Raw genomic sequence first — 24,788 nt, 5'->3', positions numbered from 1 at the left:
TGGTTGCTTCCATCTTTTTGCTGTTGTAAACAGTGCAGCAGTGAACATAGGTGTGCATGTATCTGTTCATGTAAAGGCTCTTATTTCTCTAGGATATATTCCAAGGAGTGGGATTGCTGGATCCTGTAGTAGTTCTATTTCTAGCTTTTTAAGGAAGCGCCAAATGGATTTCCAAAGTGGTTGTACCATTTGACATTCCCACCAGCGGTGTATAAGTGTTCCAATCTCTTCACAGCCTCTCCAACATTTATTATTTTGTGTTTTTTGGATTAATGCCAGCTTTGTTGGAGTGAGGTGGAATCTCCTGGTGGTTCTGATTTGCATTTCTCTAATGGCTGATGATCATGAGCATTTCCTCATGTATCTGTTAGCTACCTGAATGTCTTCTTCAGTGACGTGTCTGTTATATCTTTTGCCCATTTTTTAATTGGGTTATTTGCCTTTTTGTAGTTGAGTTTTTGCAGTATCATGTAGATTTTAGAGATAAGGGCCTGATCGGAAATGGCATAGCTAAAAACTTTTTCCCAGTCTGTAGGTAGTCATTTTACTCTTTCGGTGAAGTCTTTGGATGAGCATAGGTGTTTGATTTTTAGGAGCTCCCAGTTATCTAGTTTTTCTTCTGCATTCTTAATAATGTTTTATATACTGTTTATGCCATGTATCAGGGCTCCTAACGTTGTACCTATTTTTTTTCCATGATCTTCATCGCTTTAGATTTTATATTTAGGTCTTTGATCCATTTTGAGTTTGTTTTTATGCATGGTGTGAGGTATGGCTCTTGTTTCATTTTTTTGCAGATGGATATATTATGGTAATTTTCTATTACATATAATATGTAGTTGTATAACCTAGAAATTTTTAAACCCCATTTTAGTAGGAAAAAAAAAAGTTTATTTTTTAGTGTACATGCTCCATGTCCTACTTTATACAATGAATCAGATCCCAAGTAGGTTGATGGCTGTGTTTTGTGAACATTTAAAAAACTATGGTATAAGAGATTTTAAAATACTTTTGTAGCCACTGCCATATTTTGATTTGGGTTTTTCAAAAGAAAAAAAAATCTAGTGATTACTGTAACAACACAGAGGAAGATTCTCATAGAAAGGCTTTTCCTCTTAAATGTGTATCTAGTGAAAATAAGCTTAAAAGAGTATTTTAAAAAGGCAGCCAAAAGGCTTTTTTATAGAGATAGTTGTTATAAAATACCAAAATATATATATGCTTATGGGGAAATTTATCTCAAGAAAAGACATTAACGATAAACCAAGTGATCACAAGGAAGGTGTGCAATCAGGTTGTCCCACTGAGCTTTTCATTTTTGTAAAACTGCAGACATTTTGAAGAATTATTTTTCAGGTGCATCTGCTTAACACAGAGAGCGGGATCCAAAGGTAGTATAAAACAATTCTAAGAAAATGAATGGTGTGTAAGTTTTTTTTTTTTTTTATTTGCTTCACAAGTAATTTACTTTAAAAAAATTACATCTGCTATTTTGAAGCTAATCTTAGTGTATTGAATGCTCTTAACCATTTCTCAGTCCCACAGCCTTTTATCTTGCTTCTCCTGCTGTGTTCCCACCACCCCTGATCCCATTAGCAAACCTTGAGACAGCCTCAGAGTTACCAAAGTACTGCTTTGGTTTCAGCTGCTCTTCTGCAAGAGGAAGTGAATGTTGGGGGTTTTCTCTGTGGTACAGTTGTGATAAAGCTGTGGTGGTCTTATCTCTCTTGTAGGTAGTGGCTCTTTATGACTACACAGCAAATCGATCAGATGAACTAACCATCCATCGTGGAGACATTATCCGAGTGTTTTTCAAAGATAATGAAGACTGGTGGTATGGCAGCGTAGGGAAGGGACAGGAAGGTTATTTTCCAGCTAATCACGTGGCTAGTGAAAGTAAGTTTTATGCTCTCTTCCTGGTTTACTTATATGGTATAACTGATAGTCCAAGATTTTATCATTTCCTGCCCTTTAATTTACTGTCTCTGTAACCTTTGCATATGTCTACCAGTGGGTATTACTTTTCATTCACATAATAAATAAATAAGGATGGGGAGGGGGCACTACTACACTAGAAAGGTGTTCCATTCGGAGATCGGGATATTTGCTTCACCGACTTCTCATCCCAGGCAACCTGCCCCTCTAGCTACCAAATTTCTTCTTCCGTCCGCTTCCCCTAATGCCTGCTTCACACAGTGTTGTCAGCTCTTCTCTTGCCACAATGACTCCTCAGTTAACAGGCATCTTAGAACTTCTGGTTCCCCGGCTCCCACTCTTCTAATTTGTATACTTCAGTCCTGGTTAGTCACCTGCTGACACAAACTGCAACAGTAGATTGTTTCATTTCCAAGTAAGCATTGAGCCCTCATTTATGAAAGGAAAAAAAAAAAACTGGAGAAGAAATCCTAAACATGAGTCTCTGAAAGCTATGGAGTCACTACTAGGCCTTGAGAGGTGAATATAGAACCTCTGTTAGAGAGGGTCTGAAAATAAAATAATTGAAAGACTATCATGAAAGAGGAGCAAAGTAGTGCTTCAGAGGAAGACATCCTTTCAGCAGTTAACTTGATCGTGGCAGGAAAGCACAATACCCCAGGGTCAAGGAGACCGAACTCTAATCCCAGCTAAACAAGTAATACTGCTGTGCCTCAGTTTCCTCCTATAAAATGAGGAAGTTGAGCTGTATCATCTCTAACCTTTTTTCTAGAAATACTAACATCTTATGATTCTGATTTAAAATGTATTATAGGCAGCCTTGACATTGAGAACACTCTGTTTTGAATATTCATTGTTAAGTCTTTTGTTTCTGCAAATAAGTAATTATTATAAATAAAATTGGTTTTCAGAGTAGGCCATGAAACCTCATTTAACTGAAAATATGGCTGAACAAAAGTACTATTGATCCCTAATGTAGGATCTGAATTTTGAGATCAAAAGAAATGAAGGAAAGGAGAAAGAATTTCTTCCATAAATACTGTGGTACTGGTCTAGGCCTTAACAAATTTTTTGTCTTTGGCACCTGCCCACTATCCTTTCTGCATCCTAGTGCTTCCCCACCCCCACTCCCCACAACTCTCAGGCCACCGTGGGCCTCATGGCAACTCCTTCCTGAACTTCCAGCAAACTCCTCACCTCAGAAGTCCTGAGTGTCTAAAAAATGACCCACTTCTCTCTCCCATAACAGAATTCTTTATTTCCTCTCTATCACTGCTTTAATTCTTTTTCTCCAAATATTGAATGACTTGCTCTTTAAACTCTATCAAAGTTATATTTTTATGTTTAAAAGTAGATGCATAATGGAGAAAGCTAAGGCAATATGGGAAGAAGAAATGTTAGGACAGCTTATTTCCCAGGTAGGGGTAAGACAACATCTAAGTCATTTCCCATAAACTCAGCCCTTCAAACCCCGAGATTGTCTTAAGTATCTAAGCTCCTTGCCTCCCCCTCCCAGGGATGGTTCTTCAACTGGATCAACAGCTGTGATTCAGCAGGGGCAGCTTCTGTCTTTACGCCAAGAGCCTCCTGTGCAGTCGTAACCACCCTGGAGTATATCTGTAATTAAACACTTGTTACAGTCCACTGTTCCTTTCAGATATAAGTGGAAACTTTTTAAATGATTTTCACTTGACTATATGAAAAGATGATGTATTTCCTGGCAGGACAGTATGAAGTGCTTTAATTTTAGAATCTAGTTTGTTTGCAGAAATGACGTCTTTGGCTTGCACATTGAGACGTTCTAGATATTTGATCTACATTAGGTTAAAATCCAATAGAATTTGTTTTTTTCTCCATAATAATCAAAGTCAAACTTCCGAAACACACTGTAATAATGCTTGGTGACTGCACGCAGAAATTAATTCCGTGTCTCAAAAAGTGATCATCCTTGGACTGCCATAGTCCCTTATCGTATCCCAGAATAATTGTTTTCTTTTGACATCAGTCACTTTGGTGAAAGCCTTGCAAGGGGCATAACAAACAGAAAACCCGAGGATATAATGACTGAATTCTTAGATTTTATTGAAGGTTATTTTCCTTTTCCTTTTTATCCTACTTTTTACCTGCATTTAACTCACCTGCCCAGTTTTAACATTAGAGAAAACTGACTGTCAGCAGCATATTCCATTCTAAAAAATAGGAGGAATTCTCCTTAATCTTGATATGAAGTCAAATATGTAAAGCAAAAGATCTAAAAAACAGAATTCTACCAACTGTTCAATTGAGAGCCATGTCCTCTAATAGAGCAACACGGTAGAACGACTTATTGTTATAGAAGGACTTAGCCCTTTGTATCTTAAGCTACTGGAAAGAAAAACTGCCCAGCTTCCTAAATCACATCTGACAGCCTTTTCAATAAAAGATAAACACAAGGACAGAATCAACCCATATACAAATCTAGTTAGTATTATTTCAAAATCTTAGTTTTAGAATTTAGATCAACTAGTAATTTCTCTCAATTCAGAGTTGCCCAAGTAATTTAAGCAAAATAGATTTTCTTTTTTAGCCCTTTAAAAATCCCAACATATCTCTTCAGATTCAACATGGATTTCTTGCCACCTGAAGAAAATACGCTGTGTAGTCCTAGCTACGTGCTTACTCATTTCATAGCATCGTCCCGATTATCAGGAGCCCTGGTTCAGTGGTTCAGCACTTGACTGCTAACCAAAAGGTTGGCGATTCTAACCTACCAGCCACTATGCAAGAGAAAGATACGGCAGTCTGCTTCTGTAAAGATTTACAACCTTGGAAACCTTAGGAGGCAGCTCTTCTCTGTTCTGTAGGCTCGCTGTGAATTGGAATCAACTCGATGGCAGCGGGTTTGAGTTTTGGTCCCAAATTATTCTTTCTCCACACATCGACCTGGCAAAATCCTACCTATTCTTCAGAGTTTGACACATACACCACTTATTCCATTAAGGATTTGTCATCCCCACATCAGAATTTATCCTTGTTAGTATCAGTCTTTCAAATTATGTCATATTCTGCTTTATCTTAGTTATTTGTGAAGATATCTGTCTGTGATCAGATAGTAAGCTCCTTGAGAGCAAAAACTGTCTCTTGATCATCTTCATACCTCCCCCCAGCAGTACGTAACAGATAATTGTGCATATAGCACGTATCTGGTAAATGTGTATTGAAATAAGCATCTGCATGACCACATAGTAAGTGAAAATGTTGCCTTCTAAATTTCTGAAACCCTGACAGAGGGTGCTCTGCTGAACAGAACTTTCTAGTCATAAGTTATGTTCTTTTGATAACTAAAGTTTACGACTACACATTGCCCTAACAGTAAGTTCTAGGTAGATTATTGTTATATCAAGGAATTGAACATCAATTTCATAATTCCCCCCCCCCATTACTGATTTCTTTTCTCCATTTGATTTTGTGAATTAATTTTTTAATTCCAGCACTATACCAAGAACTGCCTCCAGAGATAAAGGAGCGATCCCCACCTTTAAGCCCCAAGGAAAAAACTAAAGTGGAAAAACCTTCATCTTCTCAAAAGGTAAATGTTTTCAAGAATGAGTTGGATATGTACTTTGATTTTTCACTCTCTCTGGATAAAATATGGCTTTATTTTTCATGCTTATAATTCTTCAGTTGTTTATATTAATTTTTTTTTATTTGATCCTGACACCAACCTTATGAAGTATATATAAGGCAAATGTTGTTGTAGCTGTTTTCCAGATAAGGGAGCAGAAGGCTCAGAGAGATGAAAGCACACCCCCCAAGTCACAGCCTAAAGTGATGGGATAAGGACCCAAAGTGTGATGCTATCTCCATTCTGCTCTTGTTTCTGTTTCAGTGATACTGACACTATCATCAGCCCACTGGGGGCTATAAATTAGGCCTAAGCTCACTTTAATCTATAGAGTAAAATGTTCTATCTTCCTAGAGCATTCCTTTTACTTGCTAGTAATTTTAATTTTTTTATTTATTTATTGTGCTTTAGGTGAAAGTTTACAAATCAAGTCAGTCTCTCACACAAAAAGTTATACACACCTTGCAGTGTACTCCTAGCTGCTCTCCTCTTACTAAGACAGCACATTCCTCCTCTCCATCCTGTATTCCTCACATCCATTCAACCAGCTCCTGTCCCCGTCTTCCTTCTCATCTCGCCACCAGACAGGAGTTGCCCACATATTCCCAAGTGCCTGCTTGAGCCACGAAGCTCACTCCTCACCAGCATCATTGTCTATCTTATAGTCCAGGCCAATCCCTGTTTGTAGAGTTGGCTTTGGGAATGGTTCCAATCTTGGGCTATCAAAGGGCCTGGACCATGACCGTCAGAGTCCCTCCAGTCTCAGTAAGACCATTAAGCCTGGTCTTTTTACGAGAATTTGAGATCTGCATGCCACTGATTCTCTGTTGTGTTCCTTGTCAGGGCAGTGATTGGTGGTAGCTAGTTCTTCCAGTGTCAGGCTGATAGAGTTTCTGGTTTATGTGGCCTTTTCGGTTTCTTGGGCTCATTATCATATGTCTTTGGTGTTCTTCATTCTTCTTTGCTCCAGGTGGGTTTTAAGACCAATTGATGTATCTTAGGTGGCCACTTGCTAGCATGTAAGACCCCAGACACCTGTCACCAAAGTGGGATGCAGAATGTTTTCTTAGTGCATTTTGTTGTGCCAATTGACCTAGTAGATGTCCCCTGAAACCATGGTCCCCAGGCCCTGTCTCTGCTACTCTGGCCTTCAAACCATTTGGCTGTATTCAGGAAACTTCTTTGCTTTTGGTTTAGTCCAGTTGTACTGACTATCCCTGTGTTGTGTGTTGCCCTTCCCTTCACCTAAAAAAAATTGTCTACTATCTAGTTAGTGAATATCCCTCTCCCTCCCTCCCCGCCCTCGTAACCATAAAAGAACATTTTCTTCTGTGTTTAAATTTTATCTAGAGTTCTTATGATAGTGGTCTCATACAATATTTGTCCTTTTGCAGTTGACTAATTTCACTCAGCATAATGCCCTTCAGATTTCTCCATGTTATGAAATGTTTCACAGATTCATCATTGTTCTTAATTGTTGCGTAGTATGCCATGGTGTGAATAAACCATAATTTATTTATCCATTCATTCATTGTGGTCACCTTGGTTGCTTCCATCTTTTTGCTGTTGTAAACAGTGCAGCAGTGAACACGGGTGTGCATATATCTGTTCATGTGAAGGCTCTTATTTCATTAGGGTATTTTCCAAGGAGTGGGATTGCTGGATCCTATGATAGTTCTATTTCTAGCTTTTAAAGGAAGTGCCAAATCAATTTCCAAAGTGGTTATACCATTTGACATTCCCACCAGCAGTGTATAAGTTTTCCAGTCTCTCCATAACCTCTCCAACATTTATTATTTTGTGTTTTTTGGATTAATGCCAACCTTGTTGGGGTGAGATAGAATCTCATGGTAGTTTTGATTTGCGTTTCTCTAATGGGTAATGATCGTAAGCATTTCCTCATGTATCTGTTAGCAGCCTAAATGTCTTCTTTGCCTGTCCATATCCTTTGCCCATTTTTTAATTGGGTTATTTGTCTTTTTGTTGTTGAGTTTTTGCAGTGTCTTGTACATTTTAGAGATCAATTGCTGATTGGAAATGTCATAGCTAAAAACTTTTTCCCAATCTATAGGTAATCTTTTTACTCTCTTGGTGAAGTCTCTGGATGCACGTAGGTGTTTTTAAATGTTTTTTAAGTTAAAACATTAAATATGGGTAGATTATCAACCAAAGAAGTGTTGCATTTTTTAGTCTATGCCATCAGATCCATTGAGGATATCAGTCAGTATTCTTCTGATGTTAGTAGTAATTTGGTAAAAAAATTTATTAAGCACTGTACCATCGTATATATTGCTTATTAGACTTGTTCTATTGTGTGTCGTTAGCTCTTGCCTTAGGTTAAATAGCCTAGCTTCCTCTTTACTCCATGAACTGACATCGATTTTTTTTTTTTACAAATATCACATCATGACAAAGTTTTGAGAGTTGAACCTGTCACATGTCATTCAGTCATTCAGCATGTGTTTATTGAGCTTCTACCAGCTGAGCACTGTATTAGTCCCCAGTGAAATGGGAGTGAGTAGGCAAGACACTCACACTTGAGGAACTGCCTCTTTGCAGGTGCCTCACTAACTAGCCTGTAGGAACTATAATAAAAATATGTTCATGATGCATGAGAACATATAGGAAGAAACCTTCTTAGCCTGCCCTGGGGAGGTGGGCAGTCCAGGAAGAGTTCCCAGAGACAGTAATGCTTGAGCTGAGGCTTCTAGGATGAAAAAGTACAGAGCAACTTGAGTAAGAATCATTGGAATGGTATACCATGGAGTCTCAGCCAGACTGGAAAAGCCATGAAATCAGGAGAGTGTTGGCAGATTTAGAAAGCAACGTTCTCAGCTAGGTTTCAGTAAGCTACCTGGTGGAGCCGTGGTGTCGTAGTAAAGGAGTTTATTATTTATTAGGTACCGTCAAGGAGGTTCTGACTCATAGCAACCCTCTGCACAACAGAATGAAACATTGCCTGATCCTGTGTTATCCTCACAATCGTTGTTTTATTTGAGACCATTGTTGAAGCCACTGTGTCAATCCATCTTGTCAAGGGTCCTCCTCTTTTTCGCTGACCCTCTACTTTACCAAACATAATGTTCTTCTCCAAGGACTGGTCCCTTCTGATAACATGTCCAGACTACATGAAACAAAGTGTCACCATCCTCACTGTCAAGAAACACTCTAGCTGTATTTCTTCCAAGACAAACTTGTTTGTTCTTCTGGCAGTCCATGGTATATTTAATATATATTCAGTGACATAATTCAAAGGTAAGGAATTAGTAAGCTGGAATTATGGAGTTTAAAGCCAGAAACTCTTTCAATTATTTAATATTCAGATGTCAAGCAGCTCCAGGTTTTGATAAATTCAGAGAGTGTACATAAGAACTGAAGTGGAATTGCTGTTGTTTGAGGCCATTGATGCCACACTGACTCATGGAGAACCTATGTACAACAGAACAAAATGTTGCCCAGCCCTGCATCATCCACACAATCGCCAGCAAGGACATGTTGTGGTTGAGGAACTGGAACCTGTAGTGTTGTGCTCTTGGATATTAAAATTGCAGGCTTAGTGCAGGAGTTGGGGTAAAAGGAAAACTGAAACAAACCGTAGGCGTCAAGTCAATTCCGGCTCATACCGACCCCATAAGACAGGGTAGAACTGGCCCATAGGGTTCAAGGATCTGCTGGTAGATTTGAACTGCCAACGTTTTGGTTAGTAGCGGAGCTCTTAACTGCTGTGCCACCAGGGCTCCACTGAAACGAAAAAAGTTCTAAAATCTTACGTTAGTGCAGAGGGTCTCAACCTTGGCTTCACATTGAAATCACCTGAGGAATTAAAAAATAAATAAATACTGATGCCTGTCTCCACCCCCTACAAATTGGTTTAATTGGCTTGGAATGGGACCTAGGCATGAGTAGATTTTGAAAGCTTCCCAGGTTATTTTAACTTGCAGCCAACATTGAGAACTGTTGTATTAGAGTGACCACAAAGTCCAAAGGTAACAGCTGAAAGAGAAGTAGAGAGTGTTTGTTATAGCCAGGTGTCAGGACACCCAAGGACGAGTGCTCCTGGAAGTATAATAGCCTCAAAAGAACGGCAGGGGACAAAGAGGAGGCCAGTGTTAACTCCTGGCCCTGTGGTTCAAGGTTAGGCATATAAGAATGAACAGCCTATGCTAAGAGTAACTGAAAAAAAAATGGCTTTGAGGTAAGGCACCAGGTTTCAGATACGGCAAGGATATATAGTAATGTTTGACTAAGGTAGTATGTGGACTACAAGGGATATAGTCAAAAGGATTGGTGAGGAATTTGACCGTGGACAAATGTTGTACATATAATACTACCCATTGTTTGGAATTCAGTGCCAGGTTTAAGAATTTAGGAAGATGCTAATCTAAATATACAACCTAAAGATGTTGAATGCAGGGGAAGGATTTATAACATTGGCCTAGGGAGTGATTGTGCAACTAACAATATTTTTAGTCCATTTCAAGAACTATGTAAGATGCTATGGAAATATAAGTACAAGATACAGCCTTTACTTGTGACCTACTGGTATCCCTGACTTGGCATCATGCTAACCTTTGGAATTGGGGTTACCTTACCCCCTCCCTTAAGTGTGTTCCTCTCCAAAGCCCTGACATTAATTCTGCCTCATCTACAAGCGATATAAAGAACTCTCAGTGTCTTACTTTGAAGTTGACCTTGCTTCTTCCTGTCCCTGATTCACCTGTGTTCCTGTGCATCAGGACCTCTTACTTGCTTCCGAAAATCCCCAGTTCTCACAGCCTGGGCCACTCCACTTGCATGGACTCACCTCAGCATAGTCTTAGCTTGGACTGTAGGTTGATTTTTTTTCTCTTTATCTTGTATGTCTTTTCCCCTCACACAGTGATCTCTTTGCTTCAAACATATCTTTATATCCCACCAGACCAGCTCTTCAGATATCCAGCGTGACCTTTGAAATCTGCTTCTGATCAGTCCTGCTGCTGCCCAAACCCCAGTTCTGGTAGATGTCAAGGAACTCACAGACATGTAGAGAAAGCAAACCATTTTTAAAAATAAAGAAGATAAAGCAAGGGTGTTGCAAAGGATACAAATCCATTTGGGCAAGGGAATAAAAAAGTTCTCGTGGAAGAGATGGAACTTGAATTAGACTTTAAAGTTTAAGATACATGATTTATTTTGTCAAAGATCATGATTTGATCTGCTTCATCCGAATCCATGTGTTAGAATCCTACATATTTTTTGTTTCTCTTAGGAATGCATCATGTGTATAGTTAGACAGTGTTTTACTTCCCTGTGGGGGGAAAGTATAAGGAAAGATCTATGCTTATGTAAAGAGAAGTTCCTGAGAAACATTAATATTGTTACTGTTGTCAGAATGCCTTGGGTACACTCTGAGTCGTGAAGCTAACAGCCAGCCCCTTGAGAAATGTGTAACTGAGCTTCCTTAGCACCTGGCATAGTTGCATTTCTTAAGTTTAGTTCCTTTATCAAATATATATGGTTTGATTTTTATCGAGATCTTGCCTTATAAACATACCACAAATTCTACCAGATGCTTAATTTCAAGTGTAGTCTTATTTTTATTATCATATATAAGATGTGTTGTTAAAAAAAAAAGAAAGAAGAGCGTGAAAACTAGTCTCTGCTGAGGGACTAGAATTGTGGGAGATCTAGGTTTATGGGACCATAGAACTGAGTTCATGGACGAGACCCTAGAGGTCATCACTGGTGATTCTAGTCAACTTCATTTTATAGATGAGGAAATCAAGACCTGGAAAAATTGTAAGATATGCATTCAGAATGACACTGCTATTAGAAGCAGGGCCAGAATAGGGTCCCAGGCCTCTGTATTCTCAGGCCAGTGGCCTTTTCCCTCCACCACCCATGAAAGACACAGACAGCTGTTACTCAAATAGTTAGCCACGTTTTGTGTCACGCTGGTTTTTCTACATCCTTGTTTTATGTTTATTTCATTGTATGCTTCTTATGGAAGTTTTTAGAATTACATTCTCTCTTTTTTTTTTAAATAAGGGAGGAAAGAAATTGCAGTAGTTTTCTTTCTTTTAATTATTTCTATTCAATCCATAGAATAAGAAGTAAAATTATACCTCTTAACAGCTTGGCAGCTGCTGATCTTAAAAGCTCTTCCAAGTGGAACACACCTGCTCTGTTGCTATGTGTGCCAGGTACCTTCCAGCATCGCATCTTGCCATTGCAGTGTTGGTGGATGATGGCAGCATTTGTTGCCAGTTCTTCCAGTGTAAGAGAAGGGGGTAAGGCTTGAGTTAGTTATTCCCCATGGTAGACCACAGAGTCCTCAAACAAATTAGTAACTCCCTAAACCACAAGGGAGTGAGAGTAGGAGAATGTTTCCCTCCATGGTCATTCCAGAATGTTTTTTCTAAGTATGCTGTAAATTTGCATCTAATAAAAGAAAGACTATTTGTGCCATCATTGAGGAAAGTAATTCAGAAGCTTTGAAAACAGTGCTGACAACCTTGGAACTTTGGTTTATTTTTTGTTTGGATTTTAGACTCTTTTTTTAAAAAAAACTTTATTTTTGCTAGCCTAGCATTAACCTATATCATTCATTTATTTGGGGGAAAAAAAGTTACTGTTAAAATCCCTTTCTTTTTGTATTTTTAATGGTGTTTAGTTATTCTATGATAAAAATAATACATGCTCACAGTTTTAAAAAAATGAACCAGTAAATAGTGTAAAATGAAAAATAAAAGTCCTGCCCTGCCAACACTCAGCTTCACTCTTAACTGCTTCTTGCATATCCTTCTAAAAATGTTCTCTGCATATATAAGCATGTCGTTGTTAGTTGCCATCGAGTCCATTCTGACTCATACATGTCTGTTTTTTTGTTTTTATGAAACTGGAATCATAACTTTATGTTCTCTTTTTTTCTTTCGCCTTTCACCAACATATATTGGACATCTTATTACCGCAGACAATTCTATTTCTTAACAGCTTCATGGTATTAAAATGCCCAGTTTTCTTTTTTCTAATTTTTTAATTCTTAAAATTAGGCCCAGTTTTGTTTTCCGAAAATGCTGTTTTCCTTTTTTTTATTTCTGCGAATTGGAACCAAAAATAGAAAAGTACCTTCTATCAGTGTTTCAGCGCTGACACAATCAGTATGTTTTTGTATAAATGCCAGATATATAGTAATAATTATGTACAAGAATATTTGATTATTTCTGTGAATGTGGAGAAATTACAAATCACATCCTTTTTTTTTTTGCATACATCCTCTAAAAATTCATTAAATGAATAATTGAATATTGGTTTTGTTATTTCAAGATAATTATTAAAATATCCACGTCTCTTCATGTGAGGAGAAGAGTTTTTTAATTCTTTTCAGTGTTTTACTAAGCATATAGAGTTAATTCTGAAGGGCTGGAGCCTAAACCAAAGTACTTGCTCCATTTGTATTCGGGAGCAATTGTTTTCTCCTCTAGTCCAAAACAAGAACAGAGTACCCAAAAGCATCAGATAACTCCATGGTAGTTCCTCTTCCAGCCAACACACAAGCACACAGAATTTTACACTGTTCATTCTGTCATACCCTCAAAAAAAAGAAAAAAAAAATTTTTTTTTTGTAGTCATACCCTCAGCAGGCAGTAAATAAGTTGCCTTCAATGTACATGTTTTTCTCTTAGTTTGTGAAGTATCTAATTTTTATTTACCCTTTTTATCCCAAAAGTAGACAATTCATTAAACCCTAGATTGTGTTATAGATCACTGTTTTCAGAATTGTGTTATAGATCACTGTTTTCAGAATCATATATCACACAGAAAAAAATTTTCCCATTTGCTAGTCTTTTGCCAGGAGTGCATCTCAATTATTCTTAACCATAGGAGTAATGCGATTTTATTATTTTGTTAAATTCAACAACAAATTTATAATAGACTTGTAGCTATTTTTCAAATACCTACAAGTTAATGTACACTAGACGATTGAAAATACAGTCATAATTACTTTTGCTTCCTTCCTGTTACTAAAGAATAATATCAATTCATAGCTTTTCTTACTTAGTAATTCTGTTTATCACAGAAAATATGCATAGTTGATTTATCCCTAATTTGTCATATAAATAAATAAAAATTTATTTTTGGATTTACTTTAAAATTTCAGAAATATTTGAAATTTCCTTTTTCTGATGAAAACTAAATCAAAACAAACTTTACACATATCAAAGATACTGATAAAACTAATCTGAAATCTTACATTATAAATAGGGTCAAACTAAAGTGCTTATTTGTGTCCCATGAAGAATCTGAATGAAGACCAGGCAATGTGTATATCTTCTTACCCCATAATTTGTTTCAATAGCATAAATATTTTGAGGAAAAAGTTAATTTTACATTAGTGCTGTATCTTTTACCTTTCAAAAGTATTTATTTGTCTCAAATCTGGAGAGATCACATGTCCCAAGAAGAACTTGGGTGGGACCCCAATCATGTGACAGCAAAGCCAATGTGAGTCACTTCACACCCCCAGATTTTACTCCCAACAATAAAGTCCCTAAACATTCTTCACAAATGAACTCTAAAAGCCTCCAGAGATTAATAGAGAATTCCTTCTAACCTGAAGGGAACCCATAAGGTCTTGACTCTCTTGAAGATCTGGTGGCCAGTTTGTCTGCTCATCTTCCCCTTTCACCTTTGCCTCAGCCATTGCATTTAGCATGTGTACCTCAGCCCCTGCTTTTTCTCTTCCCCACATCAGCAGGTTTCTGGCTACTTTGGGCAGTTCCCATCCAGGTTTCCAGGACCCTCTTTTGCTCTAGAGTGAAATCCCACAGGCTGCTGGTCTTCTTAGCCCTTGTAGCCTGAGGGCAGGGCCTAGACATTGGCCACAGGTTCTATAATTAAGTAGCTGTGAGAGAATCCCCCATAATCTCCACCCTAAAACTAGACTTGGCAAATGTGCCATTTCCTTGATGTCTTCCTAACTCCCATTACTCAAAATTTACACAAAATAACATATGGGTGAAATTGTTTTCCTATTTGCCAAAATACTGCTTACTCAGCTGATCTGAGCCTCTGAGCTCAGCCTCTACTACATCTTATTTTCTTACACAGATCTGCCATTAAAATTCAGTTTAGAGAATAATACAAATTCTTATTAAAGATTTCATAATTCTAATAAATCATTCATAAGTTTTTGTGGTACATTCTTAATGACTTCTTAGTATCATGTACAGTGAACATTTTGTACTTAAAAAAAAAAGATTTGCCTGAGGCAAGTATAGATTTTGATCTTTGAATAATGAGTATACATAAGGGCATAAAATGACTGATGTTGTGCTGGGTCAGACCAGTGTCCCATGGCCCAGTACTATCTCTGACAAGTGACTCCAAAGCCACTGGGGTAACATGGTATTTGCTCTGCATGATGATGTTTTCAAAGGTTAACAAGTAACATCCTTCTAATAATCCATTTACAGATCTAAGATGTGAAAGATGCTGTTAGGAGAACGTCCCATCAGCCATTCCTAGCCATGAATTGCCCGTTAACAAAATGGAAGAATTGATTATTGTCAGTCACCCTACTTCTGACTTGACTATCAGCGTGACTTTTTTGAGAAGTTCTCCAGCACCCTGAAATTCTCCTGTCCTCTTGCTTTGTGAAGCACTCTATTTCAGAGTTTCTGAACCTTGGGACTCAGTGGCATTTTGGTGGAATAATTTTTTTTTTGTGCGACGATGTGCTGTGCATTATAGAATGTTTAGCAGCATCCTGACCTCTCCCCATTAGGCACCTGAAGGCGCCCCCTCTCCAGTTGTGACAATCAGAAATGTCTCCAGACATTATCAGATTTCTCCTGAGGGTAGAGGAGAAAAAAAAATTTATATATATATATATATAAAAACGACAAAAACCAAACCCAGTGCCGTCGAGTCGATTCCAACTCATTGTAGAACTCACAGAGTAGAACTGCCCCATAGAGTTTCCAAGGAACACCTGGTGGATTCGAACTGCCAGCCCTTTGGTTAGCAGCCGTAGCACTTAACCACTATGCCACCAGTGTTTCCATATATATATATATATATATATATATATATATATATATATATATATATATATATAAAATACACACACACTCCTATATATATATTAGGATATGAGCATGTCTTTTCTTTAAATTACAATTCTTTGTATATTAAGATCTTCTTAGTGAAATTTTGCTTTCATTAATCCACTCCCTACAAATATACGAGTTAGTGGTTTTGGAGTTCTCAGTTACTCCACTTAAAAGGAACAGCTTCACATAAAGATGTATCCAGCTGTGTGAAGCTCCAGGTAAAATGTATATATAAAATTTATCTTCATTGAATTTAGATATTGATTCACTACTATTCCTTTGCTTGAGAAACTAACAGTATGCTAATAATAGTTAACTGTATGCCGGACTATTCTTTTTGTTATTACTTAGCAGTCACAATAATGTGATGATGATGGTCTCTAATTTTAACATAGTTCTCCTTTAAAACCAAAAAACCTAAACCCATTGCAGTCAAGTCAATCTCAACTCAGAGAAGAACCCCTTCATATTTAAATATCTCTTGTATGTTGGAATCGACTCAATGGCAGTGGTATGGGTTTTGGTTTTTTATCCAAATAAACCCTGCATACAATAAAAGGTCTGTTTCAGTATATCGGAACAGATTTGCTTTTATCGCTCTTCTCCTTCAACTTTTTTGTACTTAATGAGTCTATCTTTTTACCCCTATTAATGCTTCCCCATTCTTGTAGGTGTGTTTAAGCAACCATGTGTACCCAGCAATCTCTTACACAGTGCCGCACCTAAACCCAGAGGAGAAAGAGTCTTTGCTAGAACTCTGAGGAATGACATCAGCTTAGTGAGGAAACTACTCTTCACCCAAGTTATGCCAGCTTGCAGGGTCGCTAACTAGAAAGCAGTATCATTCCCGAGATCAACGTAGAAAAACCTGCCTGGGCCAGGATCACAAAGGCTACACATCATCCTGTCCTTAAACTCACTGGCATAGGTCCACATTACATTTCAAATAGAAGTTTTCCATATAAACAATCTTATAATAGGGGTTACATTTACAATTACAACTTTTGTAATTACCACAAATACTGTGTATAATTATTTCATCTGGTATGACTGATAAGTGTACACATTTTAAATATCATAGAACAAAAGTATAGCTTGTGCTTGAGTATATAATAGGAATAAATCTATAAAAGAAGACAGCCAATGAGCAAATATAAAAGCAACATGATCAAATTAGTCTTTTTAAACTAATATGAATGTGTACACATACTTAGATAATGAGGTATAAGGAATCCATCATTTAGATTGGCCTACCGAGAGACGAGCCGGAACCTCCTTTTGGTCAAAAGGAATCTCTTTCTTCCATAATCTCATAGCACATCGTGTGTCTCTTACTGCATTTTTCACCTGCCGTGTCAAAGCCAAGGTATTTATGCATCTGTCTTATCATCGATACATTATAAGCCTTAGAGAGACTGGTATCTGTTTAATATTTGTTTTCTGGGGAGGGTGTTTGAAATCCCTGTAGGGTTCTAAGAATTGAGATTCCAATCAGGGATGGGAAGAAGGCAAGAAAGGAAGGAGACAATAGAGATTACAGTAATCCGTGCTGATTCCCTCCTAAACTATACTCACTAAGTCAGCTTAGCCACCCAAGTCAAGAATTAGTCCTGAGCTGTCCTACCGCCACAAGTTGCCAGTTTGATATATGCCAGATTAATAATTCTCAAACTTTGCTAGGCCTCAGAATGGGCACTTGTGTAAAAATACCAACACCCAGGCGGTACCCTAGACTTGCTAATCTTTAGGAGCTACTGGTTCCTTTATCTCTGAAAGCCTCCTTTGTAGACACAAGAGTTAAGGAATTTGCTAGGGAATACTCTTCCCACCCCACTAGCGAACTAATATATCTGCTTCAGGTCCCTTGACCTCTGGATATAAACTTCCAGTCACCCAGACTATTTGGCTGGCAGTCTGTAAGCCATCACACATAGCTATGTAAAACCAATGGAAATCGACTCTCGAACAGTCGTCATATTCACCCTGAAGCTTCTAGCTTAGTACATTACATATAGAATACTTTGAATAAATGGTTGCGATTTGAATTGAGACAGAGTTCCCAAAAACTTGATAAATGTATTAGGAACAAGACTGGAGAAGGTAGCAGCCAAGGATGGTAAAAAGAATAATTTGGCTGATGCACAGAAGCTATGTTGAAAAAATATTGTGAAACTATTAAAGTATATATTTCATAAAAGCTTTAAATTTTCAATAATAAAGGTGGAGAAGGAAGAGGAAGTAGATCAAAAGGAAAAGTTTTTCTCTTAGCATGGCTCGTGCATATGACGTCATTTTTTTTCTTTTCTTTCTCATTGGATGGAAATAAAAGGGTTGCATCCCTCAAGGGTAGAGATTATTTCTTGCTTATAACTGGAATCCCAGCATCTAATGCAAAGCAAGCATCCATTAAATATTTATTGAATGAAGGAACAGATACTAAACAAACAAATGGGAGAAGCTGTACTGAGGTATTTTATTAATCTTCCAAGCTAGACTTGTCACTCTGCCTGAAGGCATCAGCAGTGATAGTATTGTGCACAAAGCAGAAATGGCAACACACAAACTGCTGCAGTGGACTTCACAAAACTCTCAAGTTCTCCTTCAATCTCTCCAATTTCCTTCCCTCATATTCTGCCACTAGGAAATAGTGGAGTCCCAGAAGAGGACTCCCAACTGACTATTGAGTTTGCAGGAATTATAAAAAACAGGGGTGGCATTATGGTGCTTTCTGCCTTTTTGGTTATCTACAAGCAATTTTTACTTTCCCCAAACTTGGTCACTTAGACCACCAAAAAGTAAATGTGTGGAAGCAGCAGCATTTAGTACCGTGATGCCAGACACATACACAACACTTGGAGTATTTGACTTGGCATACTTGTCTCACCAGTCCCTAATAACTGGATATAAACCAGTTGTCCGTTGTCCTCACTTCTACTCTGGAGTTTAATCATTGCTAAAGAAAATTACATGCTTACATTGATTGTCTCTGTGTCAGATGTGTGGTTCCCAGCCTCTTCGAGGCCCACGACCCTGTTCATCTTTGTTGTTCTTCCCAGTTATACCACTTAAAATCACACACAGTGATGGGAAACTCTGAGACGATGTGGTGAGAAGTGAAAGGGTTAATTTTCAGGGGGAGTCAGGTGGTCAGGAGGGTACACTTGAAGCATTATGACTAGCATGTGCAAAAGCCTGAAAGTGGCCAGCAGCATCGTGCAAGTGAGGAACATGTTCACAGGGGGAAGGGGCAAGGGATGCTTCCCACAGGAGGGAGGGAGGGGCCAAGTCCAGCAGAGTTTGCAGACTTTGTGAAGAAGTACTCCACACCCCAACTTTCTGGGTCATTAACACCATTGGTCCTCTGCTGCTTCTCTTCCTTTAACTTTTGTAATATTGCACTTAGCTTTCTTCTTCTCTCCTATTTCTCTTTGCTTCTCTGACTTTGCTTGCCTCTGTAATACAACCTTCACCAAGATATATGTCACCTTTCTTTGTTTTTCTCTAACATTCTCTTTCTGGATTACCTCACTGCATAAGTATTACTTTAGTATTTCATATGTATTGAACAAATTCCACATCTGCAACACTGGCTGGTCTGTGTTGGTTCTGACTCATAGCGACCCTATGTACAGCAGAAAGAAACACTGCCCGGTTCTGTGTCATCCTCCCAATTGTTATGCTTGAGCCCATTGTTGTAGCCACTGTGTCAATCCATCTTGTTGAGGGTCTCCTTCTTTTTTGCTGACCCTCTACTAAGCATGATGTTCTTCTCCAGGTACTGATTCCTTCTGATAACATGTCCAAAGTATGGAAGACATAGCCTCGCCATCCTTGCTTCTAAGAAGCATCTTGGTTGTACTTCTTCCAAGACAGATTTGTTTGTTCTTTTGGCAGTCCACAACATATTCAGTATTCTTCTCCAACATCACAATTCAAAGACGTCAATTATTGGGTCTTCCTTATTCATCATCCGGCTTTCTCATGCAGGTCCGAATTTGTTGTTGTTAGGTGCCATCCGGTCGGTTCCGACTCATAGCGATCCTATGCACAACAGAATGAAACACTGCCTGGTCCTGAGCCATCCTTACAATTGTTATGCTTGAGCTCATTGTTGCAGCCACTGTATTAGTCTACCTCATTGAGGGTCTTCCTCTTTTCCACTCACCCTGTACTCTGCCAAGCATGATGTCCCTCTCCAGGGACTGATCCCAGCTGACAACATTTCCGAAGTATGTAACACACAGTCTCGCCATCCTTGCCTCTAAGGAGCATTCTGGCTGTACTTTTTCCAAGACAGATCTGTTCGTTCTTTTGGCAGTCCATGGTATATTCAGTATTCTTCGCCAACACCGCAGTTCAAAGGTGTCAATTCTTCTTCAGCCTTACTTATTCATTGTCCAGCTTTCACATGCATATGATGCGATTGAAGATACCATGGCTTGGATCAGACACACCTTAGTCTTCAAGGTGGCATCTTTGCTCTTCAGCACTTTAAAGAGGTCCTTTGCAGCAGATTTACCCAATGCAATGTGTCTTTTGATTTCTTGACTGCTGCTTCCATGGCTGTTGATTGTGGATCCAAGTAAAATGATAATCCTTGACAACTTCAGTCTTTTCTCCGTTTATCATGATGTTGCTCATTGGTCCAGTTGTGAGGATTTTTGTTTTCTTTATGTTGAGGTGCAATCCATACCAAAGACTGTGGTCTTTGATCTTCATTAGTCAGTACTTCAAGTCCTCTTTCACTTTCCGCAAGCAAAGTTGTGTCATCTGCATAACGCAGGTTGTTAATGAGTCTTCCTCCAATCCTGATGCCCCATTCTTCATATAGTCCACCTACTCGGATTATATGCTCAGCATACAGATTGAATAGGAATGGTGAAAGAATACAACCCTGACGCACACCTTTCCTGACTTTAAACCAATCAGTATCCCCTTGTTCTGTCTGAACAACTGCCTCTTGATCTATGTAAAGATTCCTCATGAGCACAATTAAGTGTTCCAGAATTCCCATTCTTCACAATGTTATCTGTAATTTGTTATGATCCACACAGTCAGATGCCTTTGCATAGTCAATAGAACACAGGTAAACATCCTTCTGGTATTCTCTGCATTCAGCCAGGATCCATCTGACATCAGCAATGATATCCCTGGTTCCACGTCCTCTTCTGAGACCGGCCTGAATTTCTGGCAGCTCCCTGTCAATATACTGCTACAGCCATTTTTGAATGATCTTCAGCAGAATTTTGCTTGTGTGTGATATTAATGATATTCTATAATTTCCAAATTTGGTTGGATCACCCTTCTTGGGAATAGGCATAAATATGGATGTCTTCCAGTCAGTTGGCCAGGATGCTGTTTTCCATATTTCTTGGCATAGACGAGTTAGCACCTCCGGTGCTGCATCTGTTTGTTGAAACATCTCAATTGATACTCCATTAATAACTGGAATAACATCCATTAATAATTGGAACCTGGAATGTACAAAGTATGAATCTAGGAAAATTGGAAATCATCAAAAATGAAATGGAATGCATAAACATCGATATCCTAGGCATTAGCGAGCTGAAATGGACTGGTATTGGCCATTTTGAGCCAGACAATCATATAGTCTACTATGCTGGGAATGACAACTTGAAGAGGAATGGTGTTGCATTCATCGTCAGAAAGAACGTTTTAAGATCTATCCCGAAGTACGCTGTCAGTGATAGGATAATACCCATACGCCTACAAGAAAACCAGTTAATACGACTATTATTCAAATTTGCACACTAACCACTAGGGCCAAAGAAGAAGAAATAGAAGATTTTTATCAGCTGCTACAGTCTGAAATCGATCGAACATGCAGTCGAGATGCATTGATAATTACTGGCGATTGGAAAGTGAAAGTTGGAAACAAAGAAGGATCAGTAGTTGGAAAATACGGCCTTGGTGATAGAAACAATGCCGGAGATCGAATGATAGAATTTTGTAAGACCAACGACTTCTTCATTGCAGATACCTTCTTTCACCAACATAAACGGCGACTATACACATGGACCTCGCCAGATGGAACACACAGAAATCAAATTGACTACATCTGTGGAAAGAGACGATGGAAAAGCTCAATATCATCAGTCAGAACAAGGCCAGGGCCAACTGTAGAACAGACCATCAATTCCTCATATGCAAGTTCAAGCTGAAACTGAAGAAAATCAGAGCAAGCCCACAAGAGCCAAAATATGACCTTGAGTATATCCCACCTGAATTTAGAGACCATCTGAAGAATAGATTTGATGCATTGATCACCAGTGACCGAAGACCAGACAAGTTACGGAATGACATCAAGGACATCATCCATGAAGAAAGCAAGAGGTCACTGAAAAGACAGGAAAGAAAGAAAAGACCAAGATGGATGTCAGAGAAGACTCTGAAACTTGCTCTTGAGCGTCAAGCAGCTAAAGCAAAGGAAGAATTGATGAAGTAAAAGAACTGAACAGAAGATTTCAAAGGGCATCTCAAGAAGACAAAGTAAAGTATTATGTGCAAAGAGCTGGAGATGGAAAACCAAAAGGGAAGAACACGCTCTGCGTTTCTCAAGCTGAAAGAACTGAAGAAAAAATTCACGCCTCGAGTTGCAATAGCGAAGATTCTATGGGGAAAATATTAAAGGACGCAGGAAGCATCAAAAGAAGATGGAAGGAATACGCAGAGTCATTATACCAAAAGGAATTAGTCGATGTTCAGCCATTTCAAGAGGTGGCATTATGATCAGGAACCGATGGTACTGAAGGAAGAAGTCCAAGCTGCTCTGAAGGCATTGGTGAAAAACAAGGCTCCAGGAATTGATGGTCCGAATTTACCCACATGTATTTCCAGCTGCCTACTAGAAATTTCCACACAGATACCATTCTGGAATTTCTGGTTTAGTATGTCCAAAAACAAATCCATAAGAAAACTCCGATTTTTCTTCTATGCTCCAGATGTATTAATGGAATAATCACCTACCTTCATCTTCAAGAAGTTCTCTCAACAGAGTGGGCAGATAGTCAAACAGGAGGTTTTTTATACCATAATACTGTGTTTTCATAGAATTCTGCTTGACAATACTAGGAGAGCAAATAGAAATGACCCCTCACCTGAACTTAATGGAATCAGGGAAGGCTTTCCAGAGGAATTGATTTCTAAATTGAGTTTCAAATGAGAGGAAGGGCATTCCAGGTAGACTGAACAGATACATACTAAGGTACGAGTATACTTGGCCAACCGCAAGTATGTCATCGTGACTGGAGCTGAGGGTGCAAGGAAGCTGAACCTGAACGAGAACTGAAAAAGTTCTTGTATGGCATGTTAAGGAGCTGGCTTTTATCCTGAAGGTAGTAGGGAGCCACCAGAGGATTTAAAGCAGAGAGATGCCTTGACCAAGGTGATTGTTTCAAAAGCTCACTCCAGAAGCTCTGGAGAGAAAAGACTGGAAAAAGCAGTACTGGAGGAAATAAGACTAGTAGGGCTCTTACAGTAATCCAAGTCAGAAATAGTGAGGAGCTAGGATTTGGTGACCAAATGCATGTGAAGGAAAAAGGGAAATCTAGGTTTCTGACTGGAACATCTCAGCGTATGGGAATATGGAAAGAACTTCAGTTTGGGGCATGTGAAGCTTGTGCTACTTGTGCAGCAGCCACTTGTAGATGTCTCACAGACATCCGTGGGGCTTAGGAGAGATTTGCTGGAAACTCAGATTTGCGAGGTAGCTTTGATGAAATTCTATGGATCCAAGTGTGTTTTCAGAAAAACTACTCTTTTAAAACTAGCTTTGCTGAAAAGTGACAATTGCCAATTCATTTTGATGACAACTCAAGATCTGGGTTCAGGATATTAATTTGGAAGTCATTTGCGTAAACAGGAATGGAACCTGGTGGCGCAGTGATTAAGCATTCGGCTCCTAGGTCGGCAGTTAGATCCACAGCCACTGTGCAGGAGAAAGATGTGGCAGTTTTGGAAACCCTATGGGGTAGTTCTGCTGTGTCCCATTTGGTCACTATGAGTTGGATTCAACTCAGCGGCAACATAGCATCAACATACTGGTTGAATCATGTGAATAGAGAAGTGTAGAGAATAGAAGACAGAGCCTTAAGGAACTCGAATTTCTTAGGAGTGAACTAAAGGAAAAGAGCTTGGGAAGGATATTGCTGTGGAATATAGCCACAGCCCTCTATCTCTTGCCTGTGGCAGTTTCCATTCTCCCTACCTCCAGTCCCTGACGCACCTTTTACCTGCCCACTGGAGATACCTTCCTAATGTAAAACCAAGTCATGTGACTCATCAGCTGTGAGATCTTGGCTGGCTCCCCATTTGTAAAGTCCAAACATCCTAAGTTTTTATCTAATTTGTACCATAGAAGTTCTGACCTGTTTTTCCTTATCTTCCAGAACACCTCCCTGAGTATGCTGGTCTGCAGACCTGTGCCTCAAACCTTTGCTTACTCTGTTTTATACATCTCCATTTATCGGGATGGCGCACGACCAAGCAGTGTTTGTTCTGTTGTACATAGGGTCACTATGAGTCGGAATCGACTCGACAACAACCAGTTATCAGAATGTTAGTTTATCCTTCAAGGTCCAGCAAAACGCTTCTTCTGTGAATCTTTCTCAGAAGCCTCCTGTTACAATCCAAGGCTTCTTTGCCTTTATTTCCACACATTTCTTTTTTGCCCTTATCATAACATACATCTCACTTCACATTGTTGGTTGCATACCTATCCTTCCCTGTTAGACTATACAGCCTTAGAGGGCAGGGGGCTCCTGCTCAGTCAGCTTTATATCCCCACAGCATCTAACATAGTGCTTTGCTGTTAGAGTAGTGTGCTATAATGATGTGTTACTGTTGATTTTAATTGGCATAATTAATATCCCAAATCTACAAATCATGAATCAAGATGAAAGTCTTCATTTTTTAAATTTTTTGCTATAGTATGCATCTTAATTCAGAGAATTTTTTTTACTTAAAGAAAACCATCTCAATTGGAAGATTTAGCATCAGATAAATCAGAGACATAATGAGTACTATATCCTGAAATCAAAGACTCAACTTCAAACTTATATAAATATTTTAAATCATAAAATTCTCCTGGAAACAGGAAAAAGCTTGTCTAGTCCAGTGGTTTGTAGCTGTCTTAG

General features: G+C 38.7%; 1 protein-coding gene across 12 annotated transcripts in view; it reads left to right on the top strand.

Annotated features, from left to right (window-relative positions):
• The window catches only part of AHI1 (Abelson helper integration site 1), a 212,412-nt gene that overhangs the window by 166,034 nt on the left and 21,590 nt on the right, over nt 1–24,788 (top strand). For 8 of the 12 annotated variants that reach the window (XR_010322954.1, XM_064291148.1, XM_064291151.1 and 5 more), the window contains 2 exons: nt 1,734–1,896; nt 5,406–5,503. Coding sequence is in view for 8 of the 12 variants with exons in the window: in XM_064291148.1 (XP_064147218.1) it covers nt 1,734–1,896; nt 5,406–5,503 (261 nt within the window). In the remaining 4 variants the exon portion in view is untranslated. Of the gene's footprint in view, nt 1–1,733; nt 1,897–5,405; nt 5,504–14,994; nt 15,526–24,788 lie in introns of those variants that run through there. The other 4 variants (XR_010322959.1, XR_010322957.1, XM_064291189.1 and 1 more) reach the window with 3 other exon arrangements.

The sequence above is a fragment of the Loxodonta africana genome, chromosome 1 (assembly GCF_030014295.1).
Source record: "Loxodonta africana isolate mLoxAfr1 chromosome 1, mLoxAfr1.hap2, whole genome shotgun sequence".
NCBI lineage: Eukaryota > Metazoa > Chordata > Mammalia > Proboscidea > Elephantidae > Loxodonta > Loxodonta africana.
This window is presented reverse-complemented; position numbering and strand designations above follow the sequence as displayed.